This window comes from Tamandua tetradactyla, chromosome 1 (genome assembly GCF_023851605.1).
Source record: "Tamandua tetradactyla isolate mTamTet1 chromosome 1, mTamTet1.pri, whole genome shotgun sequence".
Classification (NCBI taxonomy): domain Eukaryota; kingdom Metazoa; phylum Chordata; class Mammalia; order Pilosa; family Myrmecophagidae; genus Tamandua; species Tamandua tetradactyla.
In genome coordinates this window covers 145,637,714-145,660,605 of record NC_135327.1, presented here as the reverse complement: position 1 = coordinate 145,660,605, position 22,892 = coordinate 145,637,714, and the positions used below count along the sequence as shown (strand labels likewise).

Below are 22,892 nucleotides of genomic sequence, written 5' to 3'. Positions count from 1 at the left end.
GTGAAGCTTCTAGACTCTGTGCTTTTCCTATCCTGTCCAGTATGTGGTGCTTATCTGCCTGTGGCTTCTCACCAGCATAAAGTGGTGTGGTGCCTTTAATTTCAGCAGACTTTCCCTGCCAAGGGGGGGTTGAGTCAGAGGTTGAAGTAGTAGACAAGTTCTGATTGCTTCTGTTTTCCAGCCCCTGGGACCTGAATTTCCTGAAGGAGGATTCCACTTGAGCTGGGCCTCACCCCCCTTTTCTTGGAGAAATATATGCCCTTTAGGGAATTAACTCCTTTCAACTGACTACTTTGTCTCTCAGAATTCTGCTCTTGCCTGGGGCAGTGCTGGAGCCAGGAGAGAAGACCTTCCCATGTGACAGAGGAACTCAGAAGAAAGGTAGCTGTCTTTCCTCTGAAGAACTATACATTTGTGTGCTGGTTCTAAGGATGTATGGACCCTAGAAAAGCCATGTTTTAATCAAAATCCCATTTCATAATGGCAGAATAATCCCTATTCAATACTGTGTGTTTGAATCTGTAATTAGATCATCTACCTGGAGATATAATTCAATCAAGAGTGGTTGTTAAGATGGATTAGAGGAGGTGTGTCTCCACCCATTTGGGTGGGTCTTGATTGGTTTACTGGAATCCTATAAAAGAGAAGACATTTTGGAGAAAACCAGAGATTCAGAGAGAGCAGAGCAGAATGACATAGCCACGAATAGCAGAGTTCACCAGCCAGCGACCTTTGGAGATGAGGAAGGAAAATGCCTCCCAGGGAGCTTCATGAAACAGGAAACCAGGAGAAGAAGCTAGCAGATGATGCCCTGTTTGCCATGTGCCCTTCCAGATGAGAAAGGAACCCTGACTGTGTTTACCATGTGCCTTTCCAGATGAGAGAGAGACTCTGACTGTGTTTGCCATGTGCCCTTCCACTTGAGTGTTGTGGGGCACACTGAAAGAGAGACCACATAATTCAAAACTGCAAGCCAATTTGGAGTCTTTATTAGCCAGCTGGTGACTGCCTCAGAAACTTCCAAGAAGGAAGATTCACAGAGCAGCACCTAGAGGTTTTCAAGGTGTGCTTATAAAGGCTAAAATTATATTGTGGTTTTGCAGTTGCTAGCAAACAAGTGTATCATAGAAGCAGAAAAATGCCATTAATTGTTGCCAAAACACATCCTGTTCTCTCAGTTTCCTAACATTGGTTATTGTTTAACTCTTGGGGACATTCTGCCCCAATGTTGTGGGGACTTTCCCTGCTTGGACCTGATTGATTGTTCCTGCTTGGGCCTGACTGATTGCTTCTGGCCCTCCACATTGAGAAAGAAATCCTAAGCTTCATTAGCCTTCTTGAGCCAAGGTATCTTTCCCTGGATGCCTTAGATTGGACATTTCTATAGACTTGTTTAATTGGGACATTTTCTCGGCCTTAGAATTATAAACTAGGAACTTATTAAATTCCCCCTTTTAAAAGCCATTACATTTCTGGTATATTGCATTCCAGCACTAGCAAACTAGAACAATTTGTAACTAAAGAAATCCCCTTATTAAAAGCCAATCCATCTCTGGTGTGTTGCGTTCTGGCAGCTTTAGCAAACTACAACAGGAGGTAAAAGCAGAGTTATATTAAGAATTTTTTATGTACTTCTGTGGTTTCTGAAGAGATATCAGTACATGGGTTTTCTCTCTTTCTTGCTGAGAGTGAAGGGCTGGGATAGCTGCTAAGAAAGTGGTGCTCTGGACCAGGGACTAACTTTCCTTAAGTGTTCTTTGGTAGTTTCCATTTGGTTTGATGATGCATTGAACTTGCCTCTTTGAATAAATAGGAGGGTAGGAGAGAGAGAATGAGATGAAAAAGTAGGATCACCACATTATAAAAGGTGAATCAGTGGGAGTCCTTTTCTCTTCTTGTCATCGCCATCATCAGTATTGGAGCATTTGCTGGGGTACTTGAGCACATCCCTAAGATCCATGAAAAAAAGTGTTACATATAAAAAGTGGGATTTTCTACATATATATGTAAAATACACCTGGGTATTTAGTTGTATTTTTATATTACATGTTGTGCCAGTTTGAAAGGATTTATGTACCCTAGAAAAGCCATGTTTTAATCCTAATCTAGTCTTGGGGAGGCAGCCATTTCTTTTAAACCCTATTCAGTACTATATGTTGAAAACTTGATTAGGTTATCTCCAGGAGATGTGACTCACCCAATTGTGGGTATTAATCTTGATTAGATGGAGATGTGACTCCACCCATTCCAGGTGGGTCATGATTAGTTTACTGGAATCCTTTAAAAGAGGAAGCATTTTGAAGAGAGAGCCAGAGACGCAAGAGAGTCCTGAGAACTTCAAGAACCTTGAGAGCCCACGCAGCCAGAGACCTTTGGAGATGAAGAAGGAAAATGTCCCCTGGGGAGCTTCATGAACCAAGAAGCCTGGAGAGAAAGCTAGTAGACATCGCCATATTCACCATGTGCTTTTCCAGTTGAGAGAGAAACCCTACATTTCATCAGCCTTTCTTGAGTGAAGGTAACCACTTGTTGGTGCCTTAATTTGGACATTTTTATAGACTTGCTTTAATTTGGACATTTCCATGGCCTTACAACTGTAAACTAGCAACTTATTCAATTCCCCTTTCTAAAATCCATTCCATTTCTGGTATATTGCATTCCAGCAGCTAGCAAACTAGAATATATGTACAATTAACCTTTTTGGTCTAAAGGGTTTCTGATTAGATTGAAACTAGAGGATTTTATGTGCATGGATTATTCTTAGGTTGGTGGCTGAAGCTGCTGTTTCCAAAAACTTTGTGATGCTTGTTATTCCACTGCTTTGTGAATGTGAGATTTGACTCACATTACCAAGCAACTACTCCTTGCTAGGCCCTGGGCTAAATTCTTTCATATACATTAATTCCTTCATCTTCTTTAATATTCAGAACAGAAAGTGTATTAGTTATCTATTGCTAACAGTAACAAATTACTCCAAAATTTATTGGCCTAAAACCACATATATTAACTCATTATTTCTGTAGATCAGGACTCTAGGAAAATGTAACTAGGTCTTCTGGCTTTGGATGTCTCAGAAGGCTGCAGTCATCTCAAGGATGCACTAGAGAGGGTATATTTCTAACTCACTCATGCAGTTGCTGGCAGAATTCAATTCCTCACGAACCACTGGTCAGAGACTTCCCTTGGTTCCTTTCCATGGAGATTGCTCCATTGGGCAGTTCACAACATGGCAGGAGGTTTAGTTAAGCTGAGAGAGAGACAGAGAGATAAAAACAGAGACAGAGAGAGAGAGACAGATAGAAAGAGACAGAGACAAAAACAGACAGAGAGAGAATACCGGCAAGGTGGAAGTCACAGGACTCTTGGAGGTGACATCACATCATCTTTACTATATTCTGTTTGTTAGAAGCAAGTTGCTAGGCACATGTGCTGGTTTGAAGCTATTATGTACCTGAGAAAAAGCTATGTTTTCCATTCCTGTGGATGCAGACCTGTTGTGGGTAGGACTTTTTGGTTAGGTTATTTCAATTGAGATGTGACCCACCCCATTCAAGTTGGGTCTTAGTCCTTTTTACTGGAGTACTTTATGAGAGGATAAAGGACAAAAATTCCCAGAGAGCTCAGAGAAAACACCCAGAGAAGTTTGGAGAGAGCTCAGAGAGAAATACCCAGAGAGAAAAGCCTCAAAAAGCAAGCAAGGACACATGGAAGCTGAAAGTAACAGAGCCCGAAGAGAAGGACCAGCAGACACCAGCCATATGCCTTCCCAGACGACAAGGGCCCCCTGATGCCAGCAGCCTGTTTTCAGAGAAGGTGCAGTCATCCTGTTGACACCTTAACTGGGACATTTTCACGGACCTAGAATTGTAAATTTGCAAGCTGATAAATTCCCATTATAAAAGCCAACCCATTTCTGGTATAATGTATTCTAGCAGGTTTAGGAAACAAACAGCACAGTTCATACTCAAGGAGAGGAGATTACACAGAGCATGAATACCAGGAGTTGGGGATCAATGTGGACCAACGCAGATAGATGTTGTATTTTCCATTTTACAAATGAAAAAATTGAGGATCCACTTGAAAATACAGAGGTGATTGATGGCTCTGTCATTTGTGTGATGAAAACTCATATCTGAGTGGGGTTTCTCGAGTGCAGGTTGGTATGTTTTCAGCCTTTTTGTTGTTTGCTTTCCCTGTCCAGGAATCCCATAGGGCCTTGCTACCCAAAGTGTGGTCTGGGGACCAATAGCATTAGCCTCACCTGGGAGGTTGTTGAAAATGCAGAATCTCTGGCCTTTGTCCAGACCTATTGAATTAGAATCTGCATTCTAAAAAAACCCAGGTGATTGGTGCATATGTGAAGGTTTGAGAAGCACTGCTACAGGTCTTCTTTCTCAAGTTCTCTACCTTCTTCTGTCTGCTAGTGATTTGCCACTGGACAGTAGTAAAGAATTTTATATTCTATCCTTGCACTATTTCCAAACCAGAGGAAATGAAGCCTCTGAAGTACAGGCCTTTTATCTCCAACTATCTTGTATAAACAACCATAGGGTAAAAGTAATAATGGGTTTCTCTCAATAATCTGAGAACAGAAACCACTAGGTAATCTTAGACAGCAGACAAATAAAAATGAAAGTTGGAATTTGGCTCAGGAGTGAACTGTAGCAAATCTGTACAGAAAATTAGCCTTCTTAAATAATACTTTATTTAAACAACATAGATGAATCTCAAAAGCATGATGCTACATGAAGGAAGCCAAGCACAAAAGACCACATATGGTATAATTCCATTTATATGAAAATCTAAAAAAGACACAATCATAGTGACAGAAAGCATTTCAGTGGTCCTTAGGGGTTAGTAGAAGTGGGAGGGAATTGACTGTCAAGATGCATGAGAGAAATTTTTGGAGTGATGGAACTGTTCCATATCTTTCCGGTGGTGGTAGATTCATGGCTATAAACATTTGTTAAAACTCACCAAATTGCACATTTATAAGTGATGAATTTTATTTTTTAAAAATTAAATTTAATGCTTATAAAAGAAAGTTTATAGTGGTTAGCAGCAATGTCAATTGATTCTGATCTTCTAATTTTCTTTAGGCCCAGAACTCAGGATTCATTTGCATTTCTTAGAATAACTCTTCAGAGAAGGAAACTATGTAGATTACCTTGTATCTGATGTTCACGTGGATTGGAGATTATTTCTCCTTTGAAGTCTTATTGGGAAGATATCATACTTAGAAAGTTGTTAAGATTTCCACCATTTAAAGTGTTCCTAAAACTCATATTCCTTTAAACATTTTCTTTTGATTTCTTGAGATTCTTCAGCCTTCCTTGAAAAGGAGCATAGTAATAATAGGTGTGTTGGTTTGAATTTGTGGACCCCGGAAAAGCCATGTCATTTAATCCACATTCACTATTGCCAGGTGGGAGTGTTTTAATTATCCATGGAGATGTGACTCACCCAATTGTGGGTGGTAACTTTTGATTAGATGATTTCCATGGAAATGTATCTCCATCCAAACAAGGTGGGGTTGCTTACTGGAGACCTTTGGACATTCAAAAACAATATGCCCCAGGGAGAGCTTCATGAACCAAGAAGCCGGGAGAGAAAGCTAGCAGATGCTACCATGTTCACCACATGGCTTTCCAGTTGAGAGAGAAATGCTGAATGTCATTTGCCTTCTTGAACCAAGGTATCTTTTCCTGGATGCCTTAGATTGGACATTTCTATACACTTGCTTTAGTTGGGACATTTTCATGGCCTCAGATCCATGTGGACTTGCAACTTAATAAATTCCTTTTAAAAGCCATTCTGTTTCTGGTATATAGCATTCCAGCAGCAAGCAATCTAGAACAATAGCTAACATTTATTGAGCAATAATTCCAGGCCAGGCAGTCAACCTAATGTTTCACCTTCATTATTTCATTTAATTGGCACAGCAACGCTGCAAATTAGGTACCACTGTTTTCCCCAGTTTACAGAGGAGAGAGATGAGGCTTAGAGAGGTTCGATGGTCTGTCAAAGTAACAATCATTACCTAAACTTGGGATGACCTAATGCCAAAGCCACTTAACTACTCTCTACGGCATTACTTTTGCCAGGCTTAGGGTCCACCTGCATCCACAGCCACACATACTCTGCATTTCCTCCAGGATTTGTCAAGAGGCTCAGATTCCTTTCAATTCCCATAGATTACAGGAGGTGAATCCATCTACCCACTGAAAGCCTGCAGAGTGTGCTTTGCCACTTTGAGCAATTAGTGCCAAAGTAAGTGTTTGCTTAAAACAATAAGAAATTGTCTTCCCTGGTTTCCAAAGCCAGGAATTGAGGAGAGCAGAACCAGGGAGAGTTTGGAAATTTGGCAGGAAGAGGTTGGGCATGTGGGCACAGGGCTTTCCTGGTGGTTGCCTCCAGTATACACAGGGCTGGTTGTTTTTGTTGAACAGGCGTTTAGTGATAATGCAGAGGAAAGGCACAGGGTAGAGGGTGTTGGGACCAATCTGGCTTTGGCCACCACACACATCTAGTAACAGGGGTGATGTTCAGCCTTAAACCTTGCATATGGCTGGAAACACTACAAGTAAGGTGGTACATTTCTGCCAGACAGTAGGGACAAATTTTAGCTTCTAAGCGTAATCAAAAGAATTCTAAGCTTGATTCTGAGTATAGTAGTTCTTATATCTATTCATCTATTGTGAGAAACAGAGAAGTAATATGAGGTGCTACAGATGGACTCTGTTCTTTAGGATGTCCCAGTCCCCCATTAACTCCTTCAAGTTAGATCACCAAGTATATTAGGAACCAAAACACTGAGCCCTGTCCTCAGAAGGGAAAATTCTTACCAAAGCAGCAGGAATGAGATTTACTCACTCTTACTGATGAGTTAATGTTTAGAAAAATGACAGTCACAAGAAATGAAAATGAGCTATTTGCACCTCCAAAAGGGGCCTTAAATGTGAGCTGGAGTGGCATGGCCACACAAACTCTATGAGGTTTGCAGAACTGAGAAAAGCTGAACCAGGCAAGGCATCCCTTACTGACTGAACAGAATCCCTACAGGTGCTCTTTCTCATTTTAGGGGATAAATCAAGGCCAGTGTAACAGATCACAATCAGGTAGGTAGGGTTAAAGCAGAAAGCTTTGACATAGTCGTTCCTATATCAAAGGGTTCCAACATCGTTTTGATGTCACTGCTTGGTGATTATTACTGTCACTTGATTTTTTTTTTTTTTTTTGCCAAAGGCAAAAAAAAAAAAGAGAAACAAAAATTTCTGATGTTTTAGTGGGACTTGACATAAACTAATTAGTATGGTTATCATGCCAACTGCATTTTCCCCCCAAAAATGAAAATACTTTTTTCCTTAAGAAATTCAAATAATAGAATCAAAGTTCCCCAAAACCCAAGGGAAAAAAAAATCACTAAAAGTTTGAGCAGATCATCCCAGCCTTTTAAGCATTAGAAACCTATACAACCTTGATCACATTGTATTCTAATCATGTCCTCTGACCACCTTCTTGCGCTCCTGAATATATTACAGATCTACATGTATGTTAATATAGTTTGTACTGCTTTATCAAGGGATGCATTTTTAATCCATTGAATGAATGTACTGTGATTTAATTAACGATCCCATATTGAGGGACTTTTAGACTATTTCCAATTTTTCATTATTACAAACACTTTTTGACCTTTAATCTTTGCACACTTGTCCAGTAACTTCTGAAAGATAAATTCCTGAATGTGGACTTACTGGGTCAGAGGATACATTCTTATTTTGATAAATTTTTTGCCATGCATGAATTCATCAACTTGCATTGCTTTCAACAATGTGAGAGAGTATGCTTTCTCTCAAGTTATTACCAAGTCTGGGCATTACCAATCTTTGGTAATCTGACGGTAAAAAGAAATGTAAGTTATTTTAATTTGCATTGTTTAATCAGTAATGAGTTGGGGTCTAATGTGATAATGCTTATTGGTCATGTGTATTTCTTTTTTTGTGTGAACTCACTATTTTCTAATGGGTTATTTATCTTTTACTTATTGAATTATGAGATCTTTTCCTGTATTAATAGCACTTTGTCAAATATTTTTGGTACAATTAAATATTTTTGGTAACTGTGAAAAATATCAAGTAGGTTTACTTATATAAACTCTGTTACCCGCCCCAAGAAAAGCCCACTTAAACAAAAAAATTGGTTGCTGACACTTATTATGAAGTGTCTGCTACCATCAGCATATTATAAACTCTGTGAGTACTAGGACTGGGTCATCTTGTTCTGTATTCTAATCCCTAGTATTCTAGCACAGTGCCTGACAACAAGTAGGCACTCAGTAAAGATCTCCTGAAAGAATGAATGCGATTTTCAGGAATGTTTGGCCTTTCAGAGTTTAAAAGATGTATACAGAGAACCCAAGATGTCAGATTCTTTTATTTAAATTTACATTGAACAATTTATAATAAAAGTACTTGCAAGAGGGGAGAACTGAACTGCACAGAAGAAGGAATGTCTCAGTTCTCTGAATGACCACTTTGGCCAAGGGATGTGTGCCCTTTGTGCTTTAGGTACCCCAGGTAACTGTCATGAAAATGAGTCTTTGAGAATATGAGGCCAGGCACCCTGCCTAGAACTCAACTTATTGACCAGAATAACTAGGTTGGCTTAAACAGAAAACAAGACAGTAGACTTCTTAAAAATCCAAATTAATTTATTTTCTTCATATTGTACAATGTAATTGGTAATTCATTTCATAGTCATGGAAAGCAGAACCTAGCATATCAGATGAAGACCAGAATTTGCTTTGTGAACTTGGGTTCCAAATGATTTTTTTAAAAGTTTATTTCACAAGATCATTGTATACAGGATTGACAGCATCCAAATTATGCTGCAGAATTTTTACATATAAACTTTTTTTTAATAATTCATCTCCTAAAAATGATATATTTACAAAAGTTAAATTTTTTTAAGCCCAGAGTTTTCTCTGGGAGTTGATATATTTTATTTACAATGGCTTCTCTACCCCTGCCTTCACCAAAGTATCACTAAACCCAGTCAAATGCAGTTATGTGGCACTAGGTCTAAAATATCTGCTTTGTTGTATTTTTATTGATCATCATTCCAGTCTCAAAGCAATGTGTCCAGTGTTTAAGGTCCTAATATTAAGCCAGAGAGATGAGGTATTTCAATTTGAACAGAAGCAATATTTTGAACCTTTAGGCAGATGGTCTATGTGATGAAAATTGAGCACCAAAGTCATTATTTAAATATACACAGTACCAAGGTCATAAGCATGCAGTCTGTGCAGTGAGATGGGACCCAATGCTCATTTGGCCCTGTGCTTGGTCTTATGCTCTGCTGTTGCTGTCTTGACAATTTTTGAACAAGGGACCCCTACATTTTTATTTTGCACTCAGTTCTACAAGTTATATAGCAGGTCCTAGATACACATAACACTCCCTTTGATCTGATAATCTGATTTGTGATTTCTGGTTTCATTTGGCATTTAAGTTAAGAGTTGTGGGTAGTTCTTCAACAGTTTCCCCCAGTACCAGGATGACCCTAGTTCTATAACATTTTCAAAAGTATGGAAGTAGTTGGTCATGGGACTCACTGTGAACAATAAAGGAAGGAAGTACACAGAAGTGATCTGTGCTTATCTGCAAATCTATAGAGTTGAAATTATTCCTTCATTGAAATATGCAAGAATCAAGCACAATGTAATATATATATATAAAATTATATATATAATCAGCATAGTTAAAGAACATGTTTATCTGAAGAGCAAATATATATGTACATGTGCCAATAAGCTAAATATAAATATATTTCTCTTGTAATTCTTCTATCAGGATGATAATTTCAGTAATATATAAAATGCAGAATCTAATGCAAGGTCTGAGCTATTCTTTATAATAATAACATCCTCTTCTGAATATTAAGCAACATTCTTTCTGTTCTTCAAAAGAATTGTAGGAAATAGTTGGTCTAAAAATGTCATGTAACACAGTCTATCCTCCACTTACAGAGTGAGATGGATAGTTCATTTCAGGACATGGTCCTCTGTCCCAAGGGATATAGCATGATTTTAAAAGGATGAATTTGTTAATGAAGAGGAGTTTTTCTAGATATCTAGAAAAGATAGAGCCAGAGGAAAGGCTCAGTGGGCAAGGAAGCAGTGTTACCTACACCTTCAAGGGCCTTGCAGGGTTTTCCAATCCTGGCTGCATATTAGAATCACCTAGGGTACTTACACTGTATACAGATGTCTGGGGCTTATCCCAAACTAACTGAATTATATATAATCTGGGTAGGACCCGAGCAATGATATGTCTTAAAAGTACCACTGGTGATTCTAATTTAGAGCCAGGTTTGAGAACCACTGGGCTTTTGTATACAAAAGAGAAAGGTTTGGGCTACAACAAATTCTAAACTGATACCTGATTCAAAAATTTTAAAATTATTTATCTATTTATCTGATAGTGCTTAAACAAGACACCTTTAACATGGAATTATTTTATGTAAACTATTAGTTACTGGTAATTTAAAAATATTTTATAAATAGTATAACAATATGTGTCTAAGGTTAAACAACACTTCCAATAAACAACAAAGTATTTGAGAGAAGAAAATAGTTTTAAAAGAAGAGAGTTCAGTTATTTTTAGGATGTCTGAAGAATGTGTCAACATTTAAAAATCCTTTAAGCTGAGAGATAGATATAGCAAGTAGTGCTCTCCTTAATTTTGGGTACTTTTTAAATAACAAATATCTTTTTCCATTAAAAATAAAGAAAAAACCCTGCTCAGGCCAAAATTTAAAATTAAAGCATATGGAAATTAATTCATACCTTCTGGAATGTCTCCTTTAATAATATACATTTTAAAACTCTACGAAACATCTTTACAAATAAGCACCCTAAATTCTAATAATGCTAAAGGAGAAATTCTTTCTCAACTAATTTTTCAGTTCTAGGATAAAGGTGTCCTTTAGGAGTCAAGTAAAGGGCTGTAGGAAAGTGGGAACTGAGGAAGAAGAGAGAGAAGGGAGAAAGGGAGAGAGAAAAAAGTAAAGGCACAAAAATGAGTCCTTTTAGAAAAACTCCTTTCCTTTTTCTAAGCTGGAGAAAGCTCTGTTAATTGTACTTGATAATTCACTCTTGAGGCAGAACAATGTCTCATCTCCATTTTTCATATTCATAACCTTGAAGCTAGACCAGCAGGAAAGGATAAGGGTTCAAAGGTCATATTTTCCATTTTGTGTTTGTTCATTTCACTTGTACACTGTAAAAGAACCTGATTGCAAAGGACAGTGAAAAGACTAACTCACTTTCCCTTGCCTTTAGCACATCATTAACATCTGCAGACATTGAAGATACATTTTGGAAGCATCAGTTAAGAAAGGCACATGTTACAATGATTACATTTTTTTCTATAAAAAGTTTGAAGAACACAAGAGAACCAAATTGGGAGTAAACTAAAACCCACATGAAAATAAATGTTGTGAGCTGTCCTAAATAATTTACAAGCACACCCAACAATAAAATAGTCATAACATCAGGCACAATGAGGAAGTCATTAGTCTGTTTACACTTACAATATTCTTCACATGACTGACAAATAAGAGAAAAACAAACCTGCAAATAAGCCTAACACTGAATATTACTTAACCAGACAATTGGCAATGCCAATTTTTTTTTCTCCATGAAGAGTTCAGCTAGGAAAAGAGCTATATTTCTTAAATGCCAGCTTTCACAATGTCCTATTGCATTTTAAAGCCATGTTCAAGGACTGATATGCTAATTTAAAGCTTTAGAACACTAACTTCTTTTTACTTCTAGTCCAAAATATTAGGCTGAGTGTTTCTCTCCTTGTTTGATGCCAAGAACAAGATGTAGGAACCAGTTAAACTGCACAGTCCATCCTTTATCTCTACAAACTTCAATCTGATCTAGAAAATACTTTTTAGCATCCTCCTCGTTTTTCCCCACTGTTAGTGCATCCCGAATGTATTCAATATCTTCTTTGCTTGTTAACTGGGGCATTCCCGTCATCAGCATCATGGAGAACAGGATGATCAGTAGGTTTGTGTGATGACGGAGGGCTCTATAAGCCTTCACACAGACGTCCTGGGTAAAGGGGGAAGAAAATGCTGTTATTGTTGTTACCGTAACTAAGTAGGCTGAAGACAACTGGGCTGTACTGGAATTTGCATAGCATTACTCCTACCCATAAGAGGAAATCATCACAACCAAGGCAGGTCCCCCACCTCAGATGAAAAAGTTGGTGAGAACATAAACTTTTTACAATCTCTTAAGCACTTTAGGGTAGTTCCATATATCCAGAGCATGCTCAAGGAAAACTAGCTGATACACACTAATTTCATCTTATTCTTCACTCTACCTTTTAAATGCAATATCTTCCTAAGAAATTGTGAATAGAAATTTCTGTAGTCTCTGAAGAGAAATGAGTCCATTTTTGAACACCATGGTGGACTCAATGAGTTTTATTTCCGAGTAAATAAGGTTTGCCAGGAGCTAACAAAATACAAAGAAATGATGGAAATGTGGTATTTAAGATTGAGTTAGTTTTCATTTTTATTTTGTTCTTTATTCTACTCTAAGAAAGCAGATAAATTAGCTTTTCACTGTCTGATTCTCAAAATGATTGAATGAACTTTGGAATTTTAATACAAATTCTGAATACTGAATGAGAAAGGGTTTTAAAAATGTTAAGACTGAATCCTAAAGAACAGTGAGGGTGTTATATGAGATTCTATAAAGCTTCCATGCACTAGGATAACTTTCCAGAAACCTATAACCTCCAGATGGGTCCCTAGACCAGGTAAGTCCTGAAACCTAGAGGGCCCAGCCTCTCCAGATAGTTTCATCTCCCTACCCCACATTACTGACATATCCTTTCAACATGAAAAAGTTAGAATGGCCATAGCCCAAATACCCCTAAAGAGAGGGAAAGAAAGATCAAAGGTGATGGTGGTGTTATGACAGAGAAGATAGGATTTAACAAATGAATGTGATTGCTGTATCGTTAAATTGATATCTCTTTTAGTCTCCAGTATCTGAGAGCAGCTAGAAGTAAACACCTAAAATTGTGGAATTGTAACTCATACCAAACTCTGAAACCTGTTTTACAACTAACTGTTGCAATGTGCTTTGAAATTTATTGCTTTTTTGTATTTATGTTATTTTTTCACAAAAAGAAAATAAAAGTTGATTGTGATGATAAATGCATAAAAAAAGTAATAGTAACAACTTCAAAACAAAACAAAACAAAATGGTAAGGCTGATGCTTTCCTCAAAAGCCTTTGAGCAAGACCAGTGTACAAGTGAGCAGAGTCCACAACCTAAGCAACAGGTGTGTTTATGCCATTTAAATTGTTCCAGCACACAGAAAAAGATGCAAAGGTTCCCAATTTTCCACAAGAGAATAACTCAACTTTAATATCATAACTCAACAAAGATAACACATTAAGAAAACTAAAGTTAATGTTCACAGATATAAATATTTCAAATACAAGACTGAGTAAAATGTTGTAAGAGTAACATACCATAGCTAAATAGGGTTTATTGTCAAATTACAAAAAGTTCATATTAAGCACTCTATTAACATCCATTTCTGACATTTAAAAAAGTAACAATGTAATAATATATAACTAAAATGTAACAATGTGTAGAATTATTTGGAAGTATCAGTCAAAATCGTTCTAAATAATATAATACCAGAAAAAATGAAGTTAAAATCAGAAAAATGAAGGCAAAAATATCATTTTATACAAATGACATCATTGTTTTTGTGAAACTCAAGAAAAAAAACCCTCAAATACTACTGTAACTAGTTTTCAATAAGGTAGTTTTGTTTTTGCATGGGTAGGCACTGGGAATGGAACCTGGGTCTCCTGCATGGCAGGCGAGAATTCTGCCACTGAGCTACCGTCACACCACCCAATTAGCTAACTTTTTATAAAACTTAACATGTAGAATGCTGTAGAATACGAGCCACCATTTGGAAAGTATACTGAAATAACAGATGTCCATGAGTAAGGTGACAACAGCAGCAGGATACCCAGGATAAACACAAACATAAAACCTGCAGAGCCCATTCTGAAAACTATAAAACTTTACTGGAGAACATAAAAGGAAACTTGAATTCATGTTCCACAGATGAAACAGTTTATTATAAAGATGGATTTTTTTTTCAGATTAATCTATAAATAAAAATTCTTAAACATAAACTTAAATATAGTTTTAGGTTCATCTAGAATAATTAAGGCCCAGGAAAACATTTTGAAGAAATAGATTAATGGGTATGGAATTACAATGCTTGCCATACCAGATATTAAGACATATTATAAAACTACAATATTTAAAGCACTGTGAAGCAATATTTGTTCTTTTCCAGAAAATATAAGAAATTTTGTAGCATAGAAGTAAAGGCTCAAAAACATACGTTCAGTACATAAATAAAATAAAGGTGCCTTCACAAATTAGTGGAGAAAAGATCTATTATTTGATAACTAAGGTTGGGGCAACTGACTTTCATGGGGGGAGTAAAGTTAAATCTTCATTCCATGTGATATGCCAAAATAAATTCCAAATGAATTAAATATTTCAGTATAAAAAAGGCAAATATTTAAATAATCAAGGAGTGGGAAAGGGCTTTATGAAGATGACTTCCAAGGTGGAATCCATAAGGAAAGATAGAGAGATTACGTTCAGAAGCTTGAACTTTTATGAGAAAAAAATACATAAACAATTTTAAAAGAGGAAAACAAAAGAAAACACAATTGCAACATCACAGACCACTCTTCTGCCTCCACCCCTTATAGCACTTAAAAATCATGACGAAAGAGACGAATATTTAACTAGAAATTCAGTCCAAGGGTATTGAATTCACATCACAAAATAAAAAATAGATAAGAACAATATTAATAAAAATATGAAAAAAGTCAACCTCATCAGTAATCAAATAGATGTAACAAAATGAAATAGAAGTATTCACCTATCAAATGAGAAATTTTTATTTTTATTTTTTAGGGATAACACCCAGTGTTAACCTGATGGTAGACGGCAACAGATTTAACTTTACCAGGAGACAATTTGATAACATGCATCAGAAGCTAAAAAATGCTTATAAATGTAATATAGCTTAATTGTGGTGGTAGTACCATGACTGATATATTTGTCAAAATTTATAGAACTGTACACTTAAAAAGGGTGAATTCTGCTGTATATAACTTATGCCTCAATAAACTTGACTTAAAGAAAAACAAGATCTATATCCTTTTACCCAGCAATTTCCCTGCGGGAAATTTACCTTTAAAAACTTGGATAAATTTGCAGCAATTTATCTACAATGATGTTCATTTGGAACATAGGTTAAAATTGTGGAAACCTGACAGCAACCTAAAGGTCAATAGGGAGTTGAAACAAAGGTTTATTATGCAAGAACCTACAATTGCATACTTTGCAACCACTAACATGACATTGTAGTATGATCTAATAAGTATGCAAAAGTGTTTGAGTAAAAACAAGGTATAAAAATAACGTGGTATAATCTCATTTTGGGAAATTAAAAATTATTTTTATATACATATATATATTAAAAAAAAGGTGACAGGCCAAAATGTTAATAGTGATTTTTTTTCTTTTTTCCTTTTAGATTATCTTGTCTGTGTTATTCATGTGTGGCAGAGTAACTGTAATGATAGTTATGGTCATACATGTGTTTCTTATGTCAAGGCTAGACCATGTACTCATTGCCCTCTATTCTAATCAGTTGGTTCAAAATCTGTCTCCACTAGACCACGATCTTCTTTAGACTGATTCATCTCCAGTGTGTAACACAATGTAGTAATGATGAACTATTTAAATTGAATCTATGTTCAGTGTTTATGGTTGCGTTGAAAACATTCTTTATACTATGTCTTCTTTTCCACAAAGCATGGCTTGACTTCAGAGTCTTAATTTAAAAAATAATTACACTGAAAATGTAACTGTAGGTTAAGTGGAGAAGTCTTATACCCCCTTTCTGAGTGCAAAGAGCTAAGAGAATGACAAGATTTGACTCTCTGGTGGTCCTGTCTGAAAGTTTGGGTCAGGGGGGTGATTGTGAGCTACACCAAAAGAGGGGTGATGTAAATTGGTCAAAACCAATGGCAGATTACCCAAGGCTGCTGAGGCAGCACAGCCTCCAGTGTTAGGTAGATCTGGGCATCATTTCCAGTTCAGCCATTGAGGAACTTTTGTAGCAAATTATCTAACTTCTGTTTCTTCCATTGTACAAGGGGGATATTATGATAGTGATGGTGCCCACCTCATAGGGTCGCTGTGAAGACCAAATAAGACAGAGGACATAGAACATTTCCCCAGACCTACAATACATAGCAAGTGCTTTATTAATATTAGCTATTATTATTATTATTATTACTATTAACCGGAAGACTAAATGTGAGTCAGAGGGTGAGGCAAGAACTCAGTTGAGAGAAAGAGCTACATGTAGGGTACTGGGCAAAATGTGGCATGAGGACTAGGCCTGGCCTTCAGAACTGAGCTCTTGAACAGAGAGGGTGGGGGCCTGGCCTTGCCTTCTATCTGCAGTCTGTTGCATGGTCTTATTCCATCAGCACCCTCCAGGGCTGGTCCATGTAGTTTCAAGCACTGGTCACTGAAATCAACAGTTCTTCAGGAGAAGCACGAAGAGATTGGTGTCAGGTTCTCTTGCTCTTTCTCCAAGCTTTTATCACAATTTCTTTTCCAGCACAAAGACCAATGGACTATTCTAGCATCTCTGTGCCTGGCACAGAGGGTGGGACATGGCAAGGGCTCAATAGATGTTAGCACTCGCTCTTGACTGCCATGGAAGTTAGACAGACTATGCATTTATCTCCGCTTGCCAGGAAGGAAGAGACTCACACAGATTCAAAAGTCTGTCGGGGCTTTACCTCCCATGGTCCAGGCATCACTTGTCCCCTGGAAGCAGCCCCAGTGCATTAGTGCTTTTGTGTTCTTAATGATTCCACTTATGCCCAGAAATCATTTTCTTTTGCTCAACCATAGGCTCCAAAGAGATTTCCCTCATTTCTTGGTAATTACACAGACTAAGTGCAGATTTCACCCCAGGCAACAATCTCATTAATTTGCCAACTTACACCATTTTCATAAGGATATAGATGGGGATGTCGTTTGACTGAATTAAAGTATATTCTGATTTTTAATTATTTGTCTATCCTTTTATATACTGGGGGCTCTAGGCAAAACACCTGCTGTGTAAGCCCACAGTGTGGTCAAACTCTTTTCACTAGAAAATTTTCAAGGAGGAAAATTAATCTGAGGCTAAGTTATGATAGGTACTCAGTAAATATTTACTAAGAGATAACACACTGATTTGTCAATCTCTGTAGCACACAAGGAGACACATTACAGGAAAGGGACTGTCTTGCTTCTGTTAAAGGCCATCTCACTTATAAAAGGAATTTCTGCTGGCTCTAATTTATTTGATTAGTTCCAATTTTCAGAGACAAGGGTAGTTCTATAAGAAAGAAATTTCCTAACCAAATTTAACTGCATGCCACACACTTGACAGACACAATGTCCAAATTCTGACTGGTTGCAGATTTAATAGATTGAGTGCAGGTTTAATTATCCTTTGCTAAAAGTGCAGTAGGGAGCAGTGGTTAATAGGGCAGATTCACACCTAGCTGAGTGGATTAAAATCTTGAATTTATTACTGACAAGCTATATGTCATTGGGGAAGTTACTTTTAACCTCTTTAGAATGTGAATAACAACAATACCTATTTCATATGGTTGTAATGAGATCCGAATAAGATAATATCTGTAAAGCACAGTGCTATATAAGTTGTTGGCTAGTTATTAATAGTATGAGAAGCTTCATAAGGGAATCACACACACTTCTCAATCCTGAGGAGGTTACCTTCCCACCCAGGCACCTTTTTCAAAATGTTTCCTTAGGTTGTAAAGACCAAGAGATAAGGCAGGTTTGCAATGGGAGGTATGCCTTACTCCAACCAGTGCTGACGGGTGGATTCTTTTTACTCTGGTGCACTGAGATAGGTAAAGTTCTCTTCCCTTGAGGGGATCAACAGAGCAGCTGCCCCGCCCACTCAAGCCCGCAGAAGTTTCATTTCTGCCTTTTGCGCTCACCATGGGGTTTGTCGTCTTGGCCCAGAGGTCTGTGGTTTGAAGGACTATGAGGATGTGGCTCAGAAACTCAGGGGAAAACACAAGTACAGAAGTTACTGGCTGTACTGACAGAATTTTCCCTACTGTTAGGGCTGTCTGTGCATTGACCTCAAACATCTCACTCTGCTCTTCTAACTTCCCTCCTGAAAAGCCTTATATTATTGAGTGCAGAAGAAAAGGGTAGGGAAAGAATCTCATTTTGGACTTGATTTAATCTACTTGTTAATGCATGTATGTGAATGTGGAAAACATATAATTCTAAATGTCATTAGCTGGAACACTGTTAGTAGATTGAGCCTACATAGGACATCTGCTCTTAATTTGATAGTTGATCCAAATGCCTCAATTATAGCACCTATACCAAAAGAAAGGTATGCTTTTACAAAGCTGCTCACTCCCCTAAGTCTTGGGAACAAAAGGAAATCGTTACCATTTCAGGGTCAAAATTTAGATTTGACTTGTTAAGGGGCCCAACTGGGCAGGCCACAGTGGCTCAGGAGGCAGAGTTCTTGCCTGCTATGCTGGAGACCCGGGTCTCAGGGGGTGGGGGTGGGGGGATGGGGACAACTATCAGTTCATTAAACTGAAAACAAACCAAACTGAGTTTTTAACTCCTGATGAACTGAGGCAGCTTTAGACTATCCAAGGTCATATGGGATTGGCCTACCATAAAGATGAAGGAGGCTAGTTCTCATCTAGAAATGGAGAAGTGAAATATTTAGTACATATCCATAAAGATGAAGGAGTAGCCTCAAGACCATCAAAAAGAAACTCCAGGAAAAAGATTCCAGGGTTGAAGAGAGAGTGGAAATATTCACAAATATTCATCAATGAAAAGAAATGTTCCCACCCGTTTACTTTTCCTAAACGGTAAAGGTGCCTCTGTCTGTTAGTGAAACAAGGCAGAAAATAATATTTCAGCCCAGGCAGAGGATTTTATTTCTTATAAACAATCAATGCATTGGTGAGCCAATATCTTTGAAAGTTATTTTGACAAAACAAAGAGCACTGATTAGTAGACCTAATAATTCAGGAAGAGGCATTTGTTGGTAAAACTGAAAGAACAGTGTGTCCCACACTTAGCCAGGCATTTGCTGAATTTGAATTAGGATTCTTATATTTAAAGTCTTCTTAAAGTCTCCTTGTCTGCCAGGAGAAGGGATGTACTGCTTGTTTTCCGAATTATTTTGCTAGACACTCATTAGAAACCTACAGGCCATGATTAAACTCTTCTACTTTAGTCAACTATTCTAAATAGCCTGCACGTAGGGTGTGTGTGTGTGTATTTATCCTCAAGCATTGTTCTGAAAAGAATTTAAGTTGGATCATTTGGATACACAAAAGTCAAAATAATATTAATTAAAAGGATGAACAAAGGAAATCATCCACAGTAGGTTCTGGAAAGAGACTAATTTAAAAACTATACATCACAAAATCTATATACTTGGATGGTCTTCAAATATTTCTCTAGCCAAAGGAAAGTCTAATCAGTTACTACATCCACTGTTCAGAAGATTTAAAAAATCATATTTGCTTAGCACAAGCACAGATTAGAAACTCAGACCAGAGATAAATTTCACAGGCAGATCTTTATAGAGTACACTTTCTAACATGGGGGACAATGGCCTTGATAATATTCTTATAGACAAAACAGTTCTCTAACAGAAACTAAACATTAAGAGAATTATGATAGTTGACAGACTGTCCTCATTTAGTGTTTAAAAGTAACAGTGATCTAGTATCACAGGCACTGAATGATACTGCATACTGCTGGATTCATACATAAATCCAATCCAAAGTCATCTTTCCAGTGTTAGATTCATACTGTTTCCCCAGAAAAGTGATTAAATTTTTCAGGCTTATCCAAGTCCTAACAGTTCTACAACTCCACAGAAGTCCAGGTCGGGGCAGATTTCACATTAATACTTGTAGAAATGGCCGATGCTGGGAGCTACCCTTAAGGGCAGCTTCCAATGGGTAACACTGGATGGGGGAAAGGGCTGAGACTGACCTAGTTAGTGGGCTACAGTGAATCCCAAGAGGGAATCTAGTATTGGATTCATATCCTTTATCAGCGTATCATTTTATGGGTAATGTAACAAACTCCCACTTGACCTATAATAGGCCTTAATAATGGTAATATACAATTAATCAATTGAGCTCCAAATGATTTTTTTGCCTTGCTTTCTACTCCCCTAATCTAGCCCATGTACTGCTTCCATTTGGACCCCAATTTCCTTTCTTACTCAAATTCCATTACACATACCCATATATATCTATGTTCCAGCCACACTGGAGAAAGATACATTTTCTAACTAAATACTATTGCATGTACTCTTCTATCCCCATGCCTTTGCTCATGCTGTTCTTTCTGCCTGGATGCTCCTTCCCCTCTCTGCATCTGCTGAGCAAAGTGAAACTGAACTCAGTCCTTAAGGCTCAGATAAAAACACTTCCTTCTCTGAAAAGTCCATTTCTAACCCCCAGGGCAGGATTCATTGCCCCCTCTGCAAACTGTTTTAGCACAAAACATCCTCAGCCCAAAGTTAGGTATGTATCCTTGCCGCAGTGCACTGGGGCTGAGCTTCTGCTCTCTATCATCACCTGGGCCCAGCACAGACCTTGGCCCACTGTAGATAAATTATAACATATGATGAATGAATGCTTCATGTGCAGAAGCAAAGTCAATCTCAGGCAAGATTCACTGTTTTAAAATCAAGATGAATTAGGGAATGCTTGTATTTCAAAGGTATTGAATGGTAAAGACATCTTGCCTTGCCAAGGGCAGTGATAGAGACTTTTCTGTGTCTGGCACAGTGTCTGAAATGTAGTAGTACTTCATAAGTGTATGTTGAATTAGTGCACTAATTTACATATGGCAGGAGAGGGTCTAGGGACTACAGCAGGATGGAGCAGGGGAGCCAGCGTCCAGCCTTACAGGTATAGAAAGTGACAAACATGAGGGCTACCACACAAAAGGGAGACTGAACAGCAGTGGAGAATGCATGTGTGAAAGCTGGCAGCCCTCATAAGACAGTCAGATGACAAGGTCCCGGTGGTCCCTGAGGCTGACTGTTAGAGACAGAACTAGAGTCCCAGCAAGGTAAATGGCAGGAGGAAGCCCCTAGTCCTAGAGGAAGGTTAACAAGCCAGAGCCTCAGGTGAAAGAAGTGAAGCAGAAGCACAGTTAAAACCTGGGGTCCAAGGCTGGAGCTAGACTTTGGCAGAAATGGATTTTTGTTAAATAAAGTTCTTAAAAACTTCCTCAGTCAGGATCCTGTATAGAGACTGAGCATGGAGCGTGGAACTGAGGCTGCAGGCTGGAAGGCCTGTGTTCACCTGGTTTGGGGACAGCAAGAAGACTGCTGGTGTTGGAAACTTGGCAGGCCTGACAGAACTGGCAAGAAAACATTTACTTTCAGCCTAGATGAAAGAACTCAACAAACGTGCTCTAGACTTCTCTCCTATAAAATGCTTAAGAGTGACATCTAGGGGCAAGCACATTTTAAGAACATTCATTAAAATGCATGATTTGCAGAGTGGTTGTGAAGGTCTTATTTGGCTCCCTGATTCCTTCAACTTTATTTGATACACATTTGCTTAGTTCCTAATCTGCACAAAAAATCTCTTCAAGGTACTTGTTCACATGATGCCAAGCTGTTCACTCTCCTTAAGAACTAACCCATATTGAACCTATACTACTGGTAATAGTGCACATCTTATCCTCTTGGCATAGGCTACTGTTCTGATTAGGTAAAATATGTAGTATTTACATCAATAAATAAATCTCCACAGAAATGTAAATAGGCACTATGTGACATTCACACATCTGTATCTAATTATACATTAGTTTTCATAATTAGGTTTACTTCCTCCCTGGTGAATGGATATTTATCCTGAATCTTAAAGATTTATTAATTTCCATGTGATAGTAGTCTGAATTGCTGTTTCATAAAATCATAGGACACAGTGTATCATAGGGAAGGAAGAAGTCTTAGAGGTTATCTAGTCTGATCCAACTCCCACCCTGTGCGGGAAATGCCCCTCCAACATTCTCTCCTTTACTCAGCAAATGCCCACAGAATACAAACTACATCCTAGGCCCCATGTGGGCAATATAGGTCAGACGTGGCCCTGCTGCACAAAGAGCAAACTAGCATGAATAATTATATGCCTGATAGATGCTATAAAGGAAACATGCAGGTGGTGTGGCAAGGAACAGGAGGGAACCTAATTTAGAGAACTGTTCTGAGGACAGACATTTAAGCTGAGATCTAAAGGGTAGTGAAGAGCATTCCAGGGAGAAGTCTGAGCAGTGTAACAACAAATAATGGGTGCTGCAGAAGGACACTGGAGTAGTGAATAGGGGTTGGGATACGGCTGGAGAGAGGCAGGAACCCCATCACACAGAGGCTGTTTAAGTAAGGACTACCATTATATCTGTTCCTTAAAGTTCAGTTTTTAGTCAGAGTTTGGACCTTTTAGAAGACCAAGTACTTCAAAGAAGGAAAAACACTAACATGCTGACAATGTCATCCTCAGAAGGGAGAATTGTGGGTTTTTGATATCTTCATGATATTTTTAATATTTTCTTGGCTTTTGTTTCCAATAAAAAGCATGCATTACTTTTAAAATTAGAAAAAAATACATTCTTAACAAAAAATTTTAAAAAGCC

General features: G+C 37.9%; 1 protein-coding gene and 1 long non-coding RNA gene across 6 annotated transcripts in view; one reads left to right on the top strand and one right to left on the bottom strand.

Moving 5' to 3' along the window:
• The window catches only part of LOC143687185 (uncharacterized), a 175,694-nt gene that overhangs the window by 145,607 nt on the left and 7,195 nt on the right, over positions 1–22,892 (top strand). The window lies entirely within an intron of this gene.
• Positions 1,663–22,892, bottom strand: part of PIK3CG (phosphatidylinositol-4,5-bisphosphate 3-kinase catalytic subunit gamma) — a 43,003-nt gene continuing 21,773 nt past the window's right edge. For 3 of the 4 annotated variants that reach the window (XM_077163569.1, XM_077163421.1, XM_077163495.1), the window contains one exon: positions 8,700–12,125. In XM_077163569.1, coding sequence (XP_077019684.1) covers positions 11,847–12,125 — 279 coding nt within the window. In that variant the 3' untranslated portion in view covers positions 8,700–11,846. Of the gene's footprint in view, positions 1,950–8,699; positions 12,126–22,892 lie in introns of those variants that run through there. The other variant, XM_077163713.1, reaches the window with a different exon arrangement.